Raw genomic sequence first — 17,994 nt, 5'->3', positions numbered from 1 at the left:
TATTTTTTGTGTGTGCAAAAACATGCTTGAGGTGTGGCCACTCTGCCCGTTTTTTCACAAAAACCTCGTAGTGTAGACATAGCTTTAGTGACTACAAAAGTGCTGTACAAAGGTGGGAACTAGTCTTCTTCCACTGAAGGAAGGGTAGAAGCCACAGAACAAATTATTGCCTCCTCTGAGCTAAGAGAGTTGTTCCCAGAAATTTTCTCTGCATTTTAATTTGTTTTAGTTGCTCTGTAACACTTAGCAATCAAGTAAGCTTTATCAAGTATATCTTTTGTTTTGTTAATAAAATCATTTTTTTAAGGTGATGATTTGGTTCTTTTGTTCTGGAAAGTAACAGGGGGTCTCTGTGTGTCCACCTGCCCAGACTCATCCATCAGCTACCAGAGAAGGCAGCCTGTTTTCTCTGTTTTTTTCAAGCTCTTTTGGGGTAAAAGAGCGAGGGGTACCCCTCTGGGAGGAATTCAAGTGTCCCCCCTCCCTGTTTTTTTTTTTTAGGGTAAATCACTTGATGTTGGTAGGGTTTTTTTCCTCAGAGCCAGTGCATCTGTGACTCTGGGGAGTTTGGTAAGTAAAGCCTATAGTGCAGTCATTCTTTATCCCTTGAGGGGTAAGTTATCCCCAGGTTATTTGGCATATTTCAAGGGGTAGTGAGCTGGTCAGCTACACACATTTCTGATAGAGTAATAACAGCAAAGAAAATATGTCTTAATTATATTATTAAATAGAACTAATCCAAAGTAATGACATCAGAAAATCTGTTTAATTTACTTTATTTAACAATATTTTATTATTGTTCCTTCTGAGGTGATGTAGTGCAGTGGCCACACCTCAAGCATGTTTTTGCACACACAAAAAAAATACAGTAGAGGCAGTCCCCGGGTTACGTACAAGATAGGGACTGTAGGTTTGTTCTTAAGTTGAATTTGTATGTAAGTCGGAACTGGTACATATTGTAGGGGAAACTCTAGCCAAACATTTCTCCAGAGCTCAGTTTTATTCTCCCACACCTCACTTCCCTCAATCCTTTTTTCTCAAGCTGAGGTGTCTGCTGAGAAAAGCTGCTCCGCGTCTCCCTAGTCTGCTGGGGGGAAGCAGCTAGTGCGGGGTTGCCTCGCCCCGTTTGTAAGTAGGGATCCGATGTAAGTCGGATCCATGTAACCCGGGGACTGCCTGTACATCGACAGGACAGGGGACGTTTGATGGTAGAGTTATTCCTCTCCCCGCAAAGCATAGCTTTAGCTCTTGCACAAAAAGGCATATTGTTAAATAAAGTAAATTAAACAGATTTTCTGATGTCATTACTTTGGATTAGTTCTATTTAATAATATAATTAAGACATATTTTCTTTGCTGTTATTACTCTATCAGAAAAATTATAAGTACCCCCACTACCTAGAGTTTTCAGACATACAGATTTTTTTTTCAACCGTTACAACACATTTGTTTCCACAACTTAATTGTAGCCGGGTGGGCGATGGCATTTTTGGGTGTACAAAGTAAAACATAAAAATAAAGGGGTTTAAAACTTAAAACAACAATTTTCTCCAAATTTCAATTGTTGACCTGCCCCCCCCCCCCCCCGACTTTGCTCAAGTACCCCTAAGGGTACTGGTACCACTGGTTGAGGAACACTGCTGTAGTAGGAATCATGCAGGAAAAGAGCGAGGGGTACCCCTGGGGGAGGAATTCAAGTGTCCCCCCCTCCCTGTTTTTATTTAGGGTAAGTCACTTGACACCCTGGCAGAACCTGGCCATGGCCCCCCCCACCCCAGGGCTGGCAGGGGCATGTCTGACTCTCAGGCAGGGAAATCCCCCCTACGTCACCAGGCTGGTCATGTGACCTCTGAACCACCCCCTACATCACCAGGCTGGTCATGTGACCTCTGAACCACCACCCCTACGTCACCAGGCTGGTCATGTGACCTCTGAACACCCCCCCTACGTCATCAGGCTGGTCATGTGACCTCTGAACAACCCCCCCACGTCATCAGGCTGGTCATGTGACCTCTGACCCCCCCAACGTCACCAGGCTGGTCATGTGACCCCTGCCCCCCGGCCAGTGATTTGGGTCCCAGGGCAAAACCTCCCCCCCCCCCCCGCGATTGATCTGCCTCGGCCTCAGCATTCCCCCCCCATCTGCCACGTGACCTGCCCCGCTCCCACCCCCCCCCCACGTCAGCCGAGCTCTCCCGCCCCCGGCGCCTCCCCTGAGTCCTCCCGGCTCCCTACTGGACCGCCCCGGCCGCGGGGCGCATGCGCAGTGACCGAGGCGGGCCTCCCTCTGCGCACGCGCGGAGAGCGAGGCTGCGGCGGGCTCGGCCCGGGGGCCAATCGCAGCGGGGACTGAGCCGGGGCAGGGAGGGGGAAAGAAGCGCGCGGAAAACCCGGCCGGGGCGCTGCGGAATGGAAGGGGGAGCGGGGTTAGACCGACCGCGCGTGCGCAGCCGGCCAGGGACTGCGGAGGCGGCCCAGCGCCAGGGCTTAGCTCAGACCGGGAGATTCCCCAGGCCCGGAGCCGCCGCCGCCACCTCCCGGAGCCGGGCCGCAGGTGAGGCGGGGGGAGCGGAGCGCGCGCCGAGGGGGGAGGGGCCGGGTTGGAGCCCGGCTGCGGGGCCCCGCCCTCTTCTCACCAACCGGCAAATTGCACCGTTTTCTGCTTCCCCCTCCCCCCCCCACCCCAGCGCTGGCGGGTCCCCGCGCGCCCGCAGTGGCTGCTCCCCCCGCCCCAGCTAGTCCCGCGGGGAGAGTGAGTGGGGGGAGGGGCTGCTATTCCCCCCCCCCCCCGCAGCGCGCCCGCCCCGCGTGTCAGCGCCCGCCCCCTACTTGCCTTGATTTCCCCACCGGGCTGCAGCCTCATAACACTCCCGCCCCCCCATCCTGCCCCCCCTCATCCTCCTGCCCCCCACAGCTCCCTGCCCCCCTCATCCTCCTGCCCCCCCACAGCTCCCTGCCCCCCCACATCTCCCTGCCCCCCCTCATCCTCCTGCCCCCCACATCTCCCTGCCCCCCTCATCCTCCTGCCCCCCACAGCTCCCTGCCCCCCTCATCCTCCTGCCCCCCACAGCTCCCTGCCCCCCCTCATCCTCCTGCCCCCCACATCTCCCTGCCCCCCCTCATCCTCCTGCCCCCCCACATCTCCCTGCCCCCCCACATCTCCCTGCCTACCTATTCCCTCATCCTCCTGCCCCCACATCCTCCTGCCCCCCACATCTCCCTGCCTACCTGCCCCCCACAGCTCCCTGCCCCCTTCCCTGCCCCCCATCTCCCTGCCCCCCATCTCCCTGCCCCCCCACATCTCCCTGCCTACGTATTCCCTCATCTCCCTGCCCCCCCACATCTCTCTGCCTGCCTATTCCCTCATCCTCCTGCCCCCCCACATCTCCCTGCCTACCTATTCCCACATCCTCCTGCCCCCCCACATCTCCCTGCCTGCCTATTCCCTCATCCTCCTGCCCCCCACATTCTGCTGTCCACTCCTGCTTCCCCACATCCTTCTGCATCCCTGTTTCCCCACATCCTCCTGCCCCTCCACATCTCCCTGCCTACCTATTCCTACATTCTCCTGCCCCCCACATCCTCCTGTCCACCCCCGCTTCCCCACATCCTCCTGCCCCCAACATCCTCCTGTCCACCCCTGCTTCTCCACATCCTCCTGTCCACCCCCACTTCCCCACATCTGCCTAACCACCCCCACATCCTCCTGTCCCCCAATCCCTGTATTCTCCTGCATCCCCACATACTCCTGCACCCCCCTACCCGCTGCCGTAGTACGACTGACAGAAGAGTGCTGTAGTCCCCTTACTAAAGGGGCCTCTGACTTTTTCTGGGAGGGTCCTGTGTGCTGCAATCTAGCCCTAGAGAGTACAGCTCCCCTGAGCCCTTGAGGAAACTAGGAAGAGAGGGCTGGTCTGAGCTTGTCCAGGCATGTTGAGAGAAGGGCTCAGCGGTCTGGGATTCTCCATTTTGGGGAGACGGGAGCCAGGCAGCTGTGGAAGATCCATATATCCAGTCCGGGAGCTATTGTGTTGCAGCTTCAGCCTGTGACTAGGAGTCTGTGGGTGCCTGGATCTAACGGGGTGCTGATTGCCCTAGAGGGGAGAGACTCTGGCTGTGCCTGTAGCTGAGGGGGACTACACAAAAACCAGCACACAGGAGGAGGCTGTAAGTAAATGGGCTCTTTGGGAAATTGGTGCCTGGGCCAGACCTCAGAGATATAGACTAACTCTGGGTCCAAAGAGAGGCACAGTGAACCAGGGCTGCTGGCATTTGGTGGAGCCTGCTCCAGTGGCAGAGGGATTTTGCAGCTGGCTGGTCAATCCAGCTGCAGATCTTCAAGTGCACCTGTGCAAGTGTCTGGGACTCTGAGTCCAGAGTAGTGCACGCTCTGGGATGGGATAAATGGTGGCAGTGCAAATGCCAGATAGATACATTCCTATTATTTGTGTGTACTTTGTTAATTTTATTCACAGTTAATCTGTAAAAACCTTGTTTCTTTAAGTTGTTAAGTAAAGGTGTGTTAAGTCTAAAGTAATCAGTTAGATATATTATTTATAATTGTTGTCTTGGAGTTAGATCCAGATTATTGCTGGAATAATTTTATTCCTGGAGGCTTCTAAGGCACACCATTAAATGTGTAGAGGGCCAGCCAGGTGGAGGCACTGCCGTTGTATATTCTTTATGAGCCAGGGGGTGGACAGAGAATTCCCAGTTAGACAGCATCACCACTGCGATACCCAGGCCCACCTGTGTGTCTGAGACCTACTCCTGAGTAACCCAGGGAGGAAAAAGAGAGTTACACAGCCTTAAAAAATAACAAAGGCTGTGTCTACACTGGGCCACTTATTCCGGAAAATCAGCTGCTTTTCCGGAATAAGCTGCGAGCTGTCTACACTGGCCCTTGAATTTCCGGAAAAGCAATGATGCTCTACTGTACAAAATCAGCCGCTATTCCGGAAAAACTATTCTGCTCCCGCTCGGGCATAAGTCCTTATTCCGGAACACTGTTCCGGAAAAGGGCCAGTGTAGACAGCCCAGTAGTCTTTTCTGGAAAAAAGCCCCGATCGCGAAAATGGCGATCGGGGCTCTTTTCTGGAAAAGCGCATCTACATTGGCCACAGACGCTTTTCCGGAAAAAGGGCTTTTCCGGAAAAGCAGCCTGCCAATGTAGACGCTCCTTTTCCGGAAAAACTGAAAACGGAATAGTATTCCGTTTTAAGCAGTTCCGGAAATTCATGCCAGTGTAGACACAGCCAAATAGTTTAGTAGCGTCTTAAAGACTAGCAAAACATGTAGATGGTATCATGAGCTTTCGTGGGCACAACCCACTTGAATGCCTGCAGGAAGCTGGATGTGACTCATTAGGGTGTAAATTTCGAAGCAACGTGCGAAAAGGTTCAGCAGCAAAAGTCCCATTAAATAAAGTCTGCAAGAATAGTGTTTCATGACATTGTTATTAATCATCATGTCAGTGATCAGAAACGCTACCTTGTGTATTTTCAGTCATGCAAATGTGCGTTCTGATACAGCTTTCGGTTGACCACTTGTTCTGAATTTGGGTGTAATTTGGCTCTTTGGTTTGAAAAGGTTGCCGACCCCTTGGTTTGAAAGTGTTGGTTTAGTCCTGATGAGAAGGCCTGGGTCTATGCTGCAGAGAAAGGGAGGGGGTTTAAACACAGAAGCCTAAACATAACGCACTGTCATCCATATTCAGATAGCAGAATAAGTGGCTTGTTTATTGGACACACTGGGCGCACAGAACTGAATCCCATTGTGGCAAGTGCAGAAATGTTGAAACTCAAGCCAGGTACTGAGATAAGTGAATATGGATTTGGGATCTAACTTGTGTGTGTTGTTTATGGACTCTCTAGACTCAAGCATTTGCCCGAAATGGCTGAGTCTAGTATGTGTCACCAGGGACAGAGTCTGGGGAGAATGGGGGGTGTGGGAAGGACTAAAGCCCTTCTGAAATGTCTCCTATTACCCTTCTCCCCATGACAGGCTGCAGAACACCTACGTCTTGCTTCAGCTCAGCCCACGGCCAGCAGAGCCAGGGAAAGGAAATGGCTGTGGCGGAGCCGGTGACCTTCAAGGAGGTGGCTGTGTATTTCTCTGGGGAGGAATGGGCGCTGCTGGACCCAAGTCAGAGAGCCCTCTACTGGGATGTGATGCAGGAGAATTATGAGGCCGTGAGCTGTCTGGGTAAGGGTTCCTGTCCCCATGGGTATCAAGCTGGGTGGCATCTGGAGCAGCCGGGTTGGGTCTGGTTCAGGGTCCCTCATTGGCCCCTGCTCCCAATGTCAGGACCGAGGTGACCTATGTGTGTCAACTAGGACAGAGTCTGGGGAGAATAGTGGTGTGGAAAGGATTAAAACTCCTTCTGAAATGTCCTCATTTCCCCCTTTCCCCCGACAGGTGGCAGAACACCCATGTCTTTCTCCAGCACAGCCCATGGCTTGCAGAGCCAGGGAAAGAAAATGTCTGTGACGGAGCCAGTGACTTTCGAGGAGGTGGCTGTGTATTTCTCTGGGGAGGAATGGGCTCTGCTGGACCTGGGCCAGAGAGCCTTCTACTGGGATGTGATGCAGGAGAATTACGAGGCTGTGAGCTGGCTGGGTAAGGATTCCTGCCCCCTCAGGTATCTGAAATTGGGTGGGATCTGGAGCAGCCGATGTGGGTCTGGTTCAGGGTCCCTCATTGCCCCCTGCTCCCACTGTCAGGAGTATCAGCCCCAATAATCAAGGCTCCTGTGTGAGAGTCTGTCCCCTCGACGCCCCCTCTCAGAGGCAGCCCATTCAGGGACATAACAATGCTGCTCTTCCCATAGCTAAGGTCTCAATGTACTTCCCCACCATCTTTCCCCATGTTCTGTCAGTGGAAGGGCCAAGACAGGAATGGCAGGTTCCAGTGGTATGGGGCTCGGCCTGGCTGCTGTTAGCACAAGTGCTGTATCCCTTGTGCCAGTGGGCTGAGACCGTGGAAGGAGGGTGCTATTTCCGGAGTCCTTTCTGGCTGTGGCTTATCTGTGTGACATGCTGGTACCTGCCAGTGAGAGAGGCTGGGGCTGAGGGAGAGTGGATGAGAGAGAGTTCACATCCTGCGAGCTTTCTTTGGGGTTATCTGCATACTAAATAAAAGTGAGGAGAGCTCTTCTTGCATTTCAGGCATTGTATTTGGTGTTGGGATACTTACAGTTAATTCCCTGCCCTGACACAGACTTCCTGTGAGATCCTGGGCAAGTTACTTAAACTGTCTATGCCTCAGTCCCCTGGCTCTGCAGTAGCTATTATTCTTTGTCCCTGTTTCACAGTGTGATGCTTATCAGAAGCTCACGGGATCTTTTTCAGGGGAAAAGGTAATATGCTGTATTTACTGAGAATACAGTAGGAAAAAAGTTACCATATACTTTATAAAGACAAACACACACACAGTCTGCAGCTAGCAGAATTATAGTTGCTTAACATTCATTGTCACACTACTCATTACGCACATTACATAAAACATTATAAAAACCATTGTCCCCATTTTGACCCCCCAGAAACAATTCATGAGTGGTCACCATTTAAATTCTCTAATTGCTTCAAGACTATGTGCTGAGTCATGATTTGAGCTTATGTCTTCAATGTGAGATACAGGTTTTTTTTCATGCAACAGCACGTACAACACATTAGAACCAACATAACAATCAACACTGCCAATGAAACACTGATGGGATAGCTATATTTAGAACTGCGGATTCCTGAACAATACCATCCCATTGATGAATACTTATTTCTTTAGCTTCATTTGAAATGTTGCAGATTTCGCACCCTTGATGTAAAACCTGCCAAACCTGCATTAGTTAGTTGGCTAATTTGTTTGTTTGTTTTTATAAATCCCATTATATAGCACTGTTCAACTCCTAACAATAAACCAACATTAATAACATCAGCAGCCAATATACTGACATATTTATCCTTTTGTACTGGACAATATACAAGTTCAGTTCTGCTGAATGTGATCACATTACACATATATTGCTAAACGGGGGTTAAAGAAATACCCATTTTGTCATACAATGGATTTTAATTCAGCAATGCAGGCACAGCTTCTTTTATCATTGTGTACCTTAGTTATGCTACCTGATTGGCCAAACACCTATTTTTTAACAACTGAATTCCCACAGGTACTAATGGACAGATAGTAATACTTAGACTGGGGTGAACAATTACTTATGAAACCATTTGATCTTTATTTAGAGTTTACCCTTTTTTATTTTATTTTTTTAAACCATGCCATTAATTATTTTCCCCCTTCTGTAACTTTTTTTTCCCACAAAAACTTATATACTTTTTTCTTCTTGCAATTGCCAAACTGGCAATACTTCAGAAAATAATAGTTGTTTCATTCCTTATTTGACAATTGTACACTGATGGGCTTTCCCAATTCTTGCATTTTAGCTGTAACATGGCTTAACTTGTTTTTCAATATCTCTATCCAGCACTATCAACTCGTCTAGTTTTACCTAAAACAGTTTCCAATGTACTTCCTGGAACCCTTTCTTTTCACTTTTTCTGGCTGCTGCTCCTGGCTGCCAAACAAATTTAATAACCTTTAATTGAGTTATGCCTTCATGGGTCCTTTACTGTAGTATCCCTACCAGTAATTAAGGAAGGTGTTCTAATAGCCTTCCTCTTCTAACGTCCAATTTTATACACTATCCAGGTGCATTTAGCTGGGCTTGCAAGCTGGGAGTTGATTTTAAACAGTCCATTTAACACCAGTTCTTCTAAGTAACGAATGTTTCCACATGTTTATACTTTTCTTTACTCCTTTAACCTTGTGCTTCATGCATGTTTTGCCTTTACATGTGCCTTTATCACCCTTGCATGTCTTCCTATTATAAAGACTGGCATTTCTTGACCATTGCCCTTCTGAGACACTAATTCTTGTAAATACATTCCAAAATGCGTATTATTCCTTCTCTGCCTAATGCAGTGTTGTTTTTAACACAATACACAACAGTGCTAGCAATGAGACAAATACCTTAAAACAAACACAGTTTTTGTTGCAACATTAGATCCATGGTATTTTAGGTTGTTTTTCAACTGGTACCAGTTCTTTCTGATGATCTGATAGACAAAAAGAACATTTTCCTGTCCCTTTGGGGGGGGGGGGGGGGGGTGGCACATTATTGCTTAAAATACTCCTTTCTTTTATAAATATCCTTGTTGATTCCTCTGCTTTTCCTGGAATTATTCTCATACTTGTGTACCTATGTTTTTGTTCCATAGCCAGGCCAGGTTTTAATGGCTTCTTTAAAGGTTTAGGGTGAAATATTTTTTTCTTTCCTTAGCATTAGGTGTTTCTCAATTACCATTCTAGCATGCTTAAAAGATTTTTTTTTTCCCCAAAAGAGAATCATATACATTGATCCAGGATCACTTATTAACATTATATTTATTCCAGTGTTAAATAGTAAGATTAGCATCAAATCAAAAGTAGGTGTTTATAAATAGCTTGTTATATACCATACCTTTTATTTGGACAATTTACTTTTAAGGACAGTGTGTGTTAATATCCTTTCGAAATCTTTGCATAGGTTTAAATTTACTTACATTTTTGGAGTTGGGGTTAATTAAAAGATGGGGTATCATGCATACAAGCCAGACCCTCTTGTTTCTCTTTTCAGATTTCAGCACTGTGTATACGCAGTTTTTTTTGTTTTGCTTGGGGTCAAATTATTACTCTCAAGTTTGAATCTCTCTTTTACCTTTTTTTCTGGATTGGAGGAGCAAAATTTGAGCCTAGTTGGCTTGCTGACAAGGTATGTTCATTATGGGCAGTTTTTGCCTTCCCCTATTAGCTATTGGTCTCCCCCAGCCAAGGGCACCGCAGACACTGAATCAGTTCAGCTCCAGGAGGGCTCAGCTGTAAGACTTCAGTAGCCAGGAAACCAACTCCCAAAAGTGACCAACACCTCCAAATGAATCTCTTACCACGTAAAAATGTTACACAGAGAAAGCTCATAAGTTCACCTGCTTTTCCATAAAAGAGGTAAGAACGTAACATAAGAATATAAGAACAGACAGACAGGGTCAGAGCAAAGGGCCATCTAGCTCAGTGTCCTGTCTGCTGACAGTGGCCAATGCCAGATGCCCCAGAGGGAGTGAACAGAACAAGGAATCATGAAGTAATCCTTTTCCTGTCATCCAACTTCCAGCCTCTGACAAACAGAGGCTAGGGGACGCTGTTCCTACCCATCCTGGCTAATAAATATTGATAGACCTAACCTCTATGAATTTCTCTGATTCTTCTTTGAATCCTGTTATAGTCCTAGTCTTCACAACACTCTCTGGCAAGGAGTTCCATTGGTTGACTGTGCATTGTATGAATAAAATCTTCCTTTTGTTTGTTTTTTAAACCTGCTACCTATTAATTTCATTTGATGACCCTAGTTCTTTTGTTATGGGAACAATTAAATAACATTTTCTTCTTCACTTTCTCCATTTCCTGTCATGATTTTATAGACCTCTATCATATCTTCCCATAGTCTCCGCTTTTCTAAGATGAAAAGTCCCATTCTTTTTAATGTCTCTTCATATAGCACCCATTTCAAACCCCTAATCATTTTGCCCTTTTTGGAACCTTTTCCAATGCCAATATATATATATATATTTGGGATGAGGTGCCCGTGTCTGTATGAAGTATTCAAATGTGAGCTTACCATGGATTTATATAGAGGTAATAAGATATTCGTCTTTTTCTCTTTTCCTTTTGTAATGATTACTAAGATGGATTGTTTGCTTTTTTTGACTGTTGATCTACATTGAGTGGATGTTTTCAGAGAATTATCCACAGTGACTCTAAGATCTCTCTTGAGTGGTTATAGCTAAATTAGCCCGCATAATTTTGTATGTGTATTTGGGATTATTCTTTCCAATTATATTTGCATTTCTCAACATGAAAATTCATTTGCCTTTTTCTTGGCCAGTCACCTAGTTTAGTGACATCCTTTTGATTTTTTTCACAGTCTGCTTTGGTCTTAACTGTCTTGATCAGTTTAGTATAAGCTACAGATTTTGCTGCCTCACAGTTTACACCTTTCTCCAACATCTCTGAAAAGGATCTGAATAGGATTGGTCCCAGTGTGGACCCTAGGGGGACACCACTAGTTACCTCTCTCCTTTCTGAAAACCAATTGTTTATTCCTACCCTTTGTTAACTGGCTAAAAGACAGGAGGACAATAAGAGAACATTCCCTCTTACCTCATGATAACTAATTTTAAGAGCCTTTGGTGAGGGGCCTTGCCAGATGTTTTCTGGAAATCTAAGTATACTATGTCCTCTGGATCCTCCTTGTCCACATGCATGTTGACATGAGTAGTACGGCATGATTTTCCTTTACAGAAACCATGTTGACTTTCCCCCAACAAATTATGTTCATGTGTGTCTGACAATCCTATTCTTTAATACAGTTTCAACTAATTTGACCATTATATATACACAATGGTTGCTCCCCAGGTAATAATTACTTACACTTAGCTTGATAATAAACAAAAGTGGTTTCATTAAGTATAAAAAGTAAGACTTACGTGATTATACATAGAAACAGTCAGATCAAAGTAAATTACTAATTTAAACAACATACACCAGCTAGTTCTGATCCACTAAGAAATTTGCTACATGTGTTTTTTTTTTTTAACTTAAACAACTTTTATCTCAGGTAACATACTCCAAGTCTCAGAGTTGATGTTAATTCTGGCCTGGGTATGCAGCTTTTCAGAATTCTTCAGAATTATTTGTTTTCAGGTTTCTTTCTGTGCATCCTCTTATGGTGGGCAAGGCACTTTCTCAGGCCAGCTGAAGACAAGGACCTGATTGCTTTGCTTATATAGACTTCCCCCAGGTCATGCTCCTCAGCCCCATGGAAAAGTATGAGATTCAAGATGAATTCCAGTACTAAGTGGTATGGTCATGTGACTTTGTAGGCCCTTGTTAGCACATTTAGAACTATAAACATACTTATACTTAACATGTTTAATTTTACATACAAGAATGATACATGTACAAGGATAGGACATGCAAGTTCAACAGACTGTAACTTTTAAAATGGTATATTACATATCCTGTTAGGCCTGTCTGGAATATGCTTTATGAAAATTCATATTCATAAGCCAGTTTTTAAAGCATGGAGGGCCTGTGACAGCAGTTGTTTGTGTTTTCTCCTGCTTTTCCTGTTGCCCGTTCAGCTCAGCACAGAGAATGACTTCGGTCTGGTTTCTGTCTTTCCCAGCAGGTGATGGGATGCTGAGTGAGAACAATGAGGGGAGCCTTCATCAGGAAGGACCGGAACAAGTTGCTCCATGTGAAATCTTATTGGGAAGATCTGAAGGGCATGTTTCTCAGAGTCCTGAGCAGGGAGAGACCTTTGGGAGTCAGTGTAGCCCAGAGGGGCAGCAGGGAAACCAGGGACAGGATCATCAAGGAATGCATCCAACTGACAAAATCAGTGACTTTCCTGCTTGCGTGAAAACCTTACGTTACAAATCTGGAGTTATTGCACCCCAGCGGAGCCACCGAACAAAGCAGCCCTTCATCTGCCCTGAGTGTGGGAAGAGCTTCACTTGGCGCTCAGGCCTTGATAGACACAGGAGAGTCCACACAAGACAAAAACCTTTTCACTGCTCTTCCTGCAGGAAAAGCTTCAGTCAGCGCTCAGACCTTATTCAACATCAGGCAGTACATACAAGTGAGACGCCATATAACAGCTCTTACAGTGGGAAAAGCTCCCATCAGCACTCAAGCCTTAATGATCACCAGAGAATCCACACAGGAGAGAAACCATTCAGCTGCTCTCAGTGTGGGAAAAATTTCAGACGGAAGTCAGCCCTGATTAAACATCAGAAAATCCACATGGGGGAGAAACCTTTCAGCTGCTCTGACTGTGGGAAAAGCTTCAGTAGCAGATTCCATCTCATTAGACATCAGAGAATCCACACAGGAGAAAAGCCGTTTAGCTGCTCTGAGTGTGGGAAAAGCTTCAGACAGAAGTCAGCCCTGATTGAACATCAGAGAATCCACACAGGAGAGAAGCCATTTAGCTGCTCTGAGTGTGGGAAAAGCTTCAGATGGAAGTCAGCCCTGATTGAACATCAGAGAACCCACACAGGAGAGAGACCCTTCAGCTGTTCTGACTGTGGGAAAAGCTTCAGTAGCAGATTCCATCTCCTTAGACATCAGAGTATCCACACAGGTTGGAAACCCTTCAACAGCTCTGACTGCAGCTGCCTCGGTAAGTACTTCCTGGCCACAGCCTGCCTCTGGCACCACAGCCTCTCCCTCTACCCAACTCTGTGCCCCTGGTCACCACATCCTCCTGCCCCAGGTTATCACCCAAACCTTCTGGGTCCCTTCCCCTCAGTCACAACCAGGGTTCCCTCTGAGTTTTTCCATCTGAGCGCGGGGTGAGTTTGGTCTTGTGTGCCAATATTGAGGTTACGTTCATTTGTTTGGATGCGTGCCCCTGTGGGCACACAAATAGAGACATAAGATATATTTTTTTAAAATGTGATGCAAGAATACTAAACAAGGGCTAATTAACAAGGTGCATGACTTTCAATGTTCTTTTAATATGAAATCAAATAAGAAGAATATTAATACTTGCGAATTGTCAGTAGCTAATTGGTATCCTGGGAGCAGATGGGCAGCCATCACATGGCCCTGGCTGCAGTTCCAGCACTTCATTCTGTAATGGGGTACAATCAGATTTAAACTAAGATGAGTATATAGGGGCATTAACTTTCCAATTTCTTAGCTACTGTCAGAGTTTATCTTTTTGGGCATATTCCCACCATGCTACAGTATCTGAATTTCATTTTCTCACTAATGTCACTTTGCCATCCACCTAGCCAGGCCATTCCTTTGGTCGGACTGTAACAGCTTATCCTTTGAACATACTATCTGTGGCGATTCTCCGTTAGTTTTCTTGTAGATCATGGGGAAGAGAGGGGCAAACTAGTGTATTTGTTGAATCACATTTTCACTCTCTATTTGTCTACAGCTGTGACAGAAGTTGCATCGACAGACTTTTGCACATACCATCAATTAACCACAAGTGCTTACTGAGATTTGAAAATCCATTTTTGTCCAGGTCATGTAGGTCCTCATCTGAATTGTGCCCACAGATATCCCCAGTGATGGGGGCACTGATCTTTTATTAGATAAAACTGACAACCACTTTTGATTGAAAAGAACCCCAGAAGTCCATTAAACCTGATACTCTCTCTCTTTCTATTATTTAACTCTTCAGTTCATCTCCACAGTGCTCCAGTCTCTGTTATGCTTATAAAAAGCACACGGGGGCGGGGGGAGGCAATACAGCGTGTTTATTGAGAATACATTAGAGAAATACTTAGCATATGCTTTATTAAAATCAACACACTGACAAGTCCTACAGATGGTGCATAGTTACAAGTCAGTTGTGCCTCAAGTCAGTCTTAGTGGCCAGGCAAATCTGACTGAGTGAGGAGTCGGGGTCTTTTGAACATGATTCGAGGCTCCTTCGAGGCTTGGCTTGCCATGGCACTGTGGTCCTGCAAGAGTTTCCCTTCTATATGAAAATTCCCATTGGAGTCTATGGGTTTTGCAGTGTCATGCTGCAGCCATCCACCCTTAGGAGGTGTTAATCTGTGTTCCTTTGATGGTGATCGTCAGGTTTCCTATCGTTGTGTCTCACTCTTGGGGGAGGGGTGTCTTTGCCTGTCTCCAAGGTTCATCAATGCTGCTAATTCAATTCAGCCTCAAGACACTATGCATGCTTCGTTGTTATCTTCAAAGTTTCCACTTCTTGATCACTTGGGCATCTGTGATGGCTTTCACTCACACACACCCTGCGCTCACACCAAACAACTATATGCTGTGTCTACACTGGCCACTTATTCCGGAAAATCAGCCGCTTTTCCGGAATAACTTGCCAGCTGTCTACACTGGCCCCTTGAATTTCCGGAAAAGCACTGACGATCTACTGTAAAATCATCAGTGCTTTTCCTGAAAAACTATGCTGCTCCCATTCGGGCAAAAGTCCTTTTCCGGCAAACTGTTCCGGAAAAGGGCCAGTGTAGACAGCACAGTAGTGTTTTCCGCAAAAAAGCCCCGATCGCGAAAATGATGATTGGGGCTTTTTTGCGGAAAAGTGCATCTAGATTGATCACGGACTCTTTTCTGGAAAAAGTGCTTTTCCGGAAAAGCATCCTGCCAATGTAGACGTGCTTTTTCCGGAAATACTTATAACGGAAAGCTGTTCCGTTTTAAGCATTTCCGGAAAAGGGTGCCAGTGTAGACGTAGCCAACATGTTTAACTTTACATATAAGAGTGATACATGCACAAAGATAGGACATACAAGTTCAACAGACTGTAACTTTAAAAATGGTATATTGCATATCCTGTTAGGCCTGTCTGGAACATGCTTTATGAAAATTCATATTCATAAGCCGGTTTTCATAAAGCATGGGGGGCCTGTGACAGCAGTTGTTTGTGTTTTTTCTCCCGCTTTTCCTGTTCCCCGTTCAGCTCAGCACAGAGAATGACTTTGCTCTGGTTTCTGTCTCTGTCCCAGCAGGTGATGGGAAGCTGAGTGAGAACAATAAGGAGAGTCTTCATCAGGAAGGACCGGAACAAGTGACTCCACATGAAATGTTGGGAAGATCTGAACGGCATGTTTCTCAGAGTCCTGAGCAGGGAGAGACCTCTGAGAGTCAGCGTAGCCCAGAAAGAAAGCAGGGAAACCAGGGACAGGACCATCAAGGAATGCAGCCAGCTGAGGAAATCTGTGACTGTCCTGCTTGTGTGAAAACCTTACGTTACAAATCTGGTGTTATTGCACCCCAGCGAAGCCACCGAACAAAGCAGCCCTTCATCTGTCCTGAGTGTGGGAAGAGCTTCACTTGGCGCTCAGGCTTTGAAAGACACAAGAGAGTCCACACAGGAGAGAAACCCTTTCAGTGCTCTTCCTGCAGGAAAAGCTTCAGTCGGCACTCAGGTCTTGTTAGACACAGGAGACACCACACAAGAGAGAAATCCTTTCAGTGCTCGACCTGCAGGAAAAGCTGCACTCGGCACTCAGGCCTTATTCAGCATCAGGCAATACATACCAGTGAGATGCCATGTAACAGCTCTGACAGTGATAAAGGCCCCCATCAGCACTCAGGCCTTATTGATCATCAGCGAACCGATGCAAGAGAGAAACCATTTAGCTGCTCTGTGTGTGGGAAAAGTTTCAGGCATAACTCAGGCCTCATTGATCATCAAAGAATCCACACAGGTGAGAAACCCTTCTGCTGCTCTGACTGTGGGAAAAGCTTCATTAGAAGATCACAGCTCCTTAGCCATCAGAGACTCCACACAGGAAAGACACCATTTAGCTGCTCTGCATGTGGGAAAAGCTTTTATCGGCGCTCATGTCTTCTTACTCATCAGAGGACCCACACAGGGGAGAAACCCTTCAGCTGTTCTAGCTGTGGGAAAAGCTTCAGTCAGAGCTCACGCCTGGCTCAACATCAGAGAATCCACACAGGTTGGAAACCCTTCAACTGCTCTGACTGTGGGAAAAAATTCACTTCAAACGCACATCTCGTTAGGCATCAGAGAACCCACACAGGAGAGAGACCCTTCAGCTGCTCTGACTGTGGGAAAAGTTACAAGCAGAAGACCGACCTTATTAAACATAGGAGAATCCACACTGGAGAGAAACCTAATAAGTCCTCTGTACCTGACAAAGTTAAGTTTCTTGCCTATCTTTTTGATGATAGTATTGTGTTGATTGAGATTGATTAATAAATATATTAATGTGTAGTTAGTATAGAGGTAATAAAGAGCTGTAAGGCATGAAATCTGCAAAAGATCATTCTGTAACAGGTCATTTGCAAGATCAGCTGAAGCTAAGGTTAGCACATTTCCATGGTTGACACATGGGTCACTCAGACATGGGTCACAGCTTATTCATAGCTTCTCTGGGCTTAAGTGCGGAAGGGGACTTGTGTGGGACCTTTCAACCAGATAGCAAAGATGGCTTGCGTATGTTTGGAAAGTGATAGGAAAAATACCCTCAGACTCAGGAGATGCATGATTACATGGAAAGGTCTAAAGCAACTGGTTCAGCCCAGGTTGAGTTGGACACAGCATGTGTTAGATGACCATCAAAGGCCCATAGTAAGGAATGGATGTACGTGGTAATAAATTGAGCTTGAGCCATTGACCTGTAAGAAAAGGACACTTCAATATCAGAAACATTCCCTACTGACTATGCATCAAACCTATCAATGTCAGTGTAATATATACAAGTGGCATCCTAACCTAGAGGCATGAAGAGAAAAAGATTTGTTTTGCGCAAAAAAGCCCCGATCATGAAAATGGCGATCGGGGCTTTTTTGTGCAAAAGCGCGTCTAGATTTTGCAGAAAAGCATCCATGCCAAAGTGCTTTTGCGGAAAAGCGTCCATGCCAATCTAGGAGCTCTTTTCCGCAAATGCTTTTAATGGAAAACTTTTCTGTTAAAAGCATTTGTGGAAAATCATGCCAGTCTAGACGTAGCCCTGATGTTTAAAACTGAATCTCTGATGAAATTTCTGAGGCATTCAAATCACTGTCATATTTAAAACTTAAATCTACTGATGCTTTTTGTAGATTAGCAGTATCCATTTTAACAAAAGAATTGACTGAAAAAAAAATCCTGCTTCAATTCTTAAATTTAAATTCAATACGTGGCTCTCACTCCTGGTTAAAATAGTTATCTTGAAAATTGGAAACATGTTTAAGGGATCTCCACATTGACTTCATAAAGGAAACAGGTAGGTGCCTTTTCTGGGAGACCACTGGAGGACTGGACCCAGCCCCTGTTCCCCAACCTGGCACCTGCTGCTGGTGTTGCAGGGTAGAAGTGGGTGCCTGGTAGCTCCTGGGCCTGGGGGGATTTGCACTCTCTACCCCCAGCTTTGGGGGCAGGTGCTTTGTCTGT

At 46.1% G+C, this 17,994-nt stretch overlaps 1 protein-coding gene across 3 annotated transcripts; it reads left to right on the top strand.

Annotated features, from left to right (window-relative positions):
• The first annotated feature begins 2,331 nt into the window (after positions 1-2,331).
• LOC102455931 (uncharacterized) lies at positions 2,332-17,363 on the top strand. Of its 3 annotated transcripts, none has more exons than XM_089770737.1 (5): positions 2,332-2,553; positions 6,003-6,203; positions 6,417-6,617; positions 12,277-13,275; positions 15,602-17,363. In XM_089770737.1, exons 1-5 carry the CDS (start codon positions 2,409-2,411, stop codon positions 16,813-16,815), a joined length of 2,760 nt encoding a protein of 919 aa, XP_089626863.1. In that variant the 5' UTR covers positions 2,332-2,408; the 3' UTR covers positions 16,816-17,363. The 3 variants fall into 3 exon arrangements, with proteins under 3 accessions (XP_089626863.1, XP_075769461.2, XP_089626864.1); XM_075913346.2 differs by having other exon boundaries at positions 2,333-2,553; positions 15,599-17,363; XM_089770738.1 differs by lacking the exon at positions 2,332-2,553 and adding an exon at positions 3,329-4,166 and having other exon boundaries at positions 15,599-17,362.
• The last annotated feature ends 631 nt before the right edge of the window (positions 17,364-17,994 follow it).

The sequence above is a fragment of the Pelodiscus sinensis genome, chromosome 19, assembly GCF_052426305.1.
Source record: "Pelodiscus sinensis isolate ZL-2025 chromosome 19, ASM5242630v1, whole genome shotgun sequence".
Classification (NCBI taxonomy): domain Eukaryota; kingdom Metazoa; phylum Chordata; order Testudines; family Trionychidae; genus Pelodiscus; species Pelodiscus sinensis.
The sequence above is the reverse complement of the archived record's forward strand: the minus strand, read 5'-3'. Positions and strand labels throughout refer to the sequence as shown.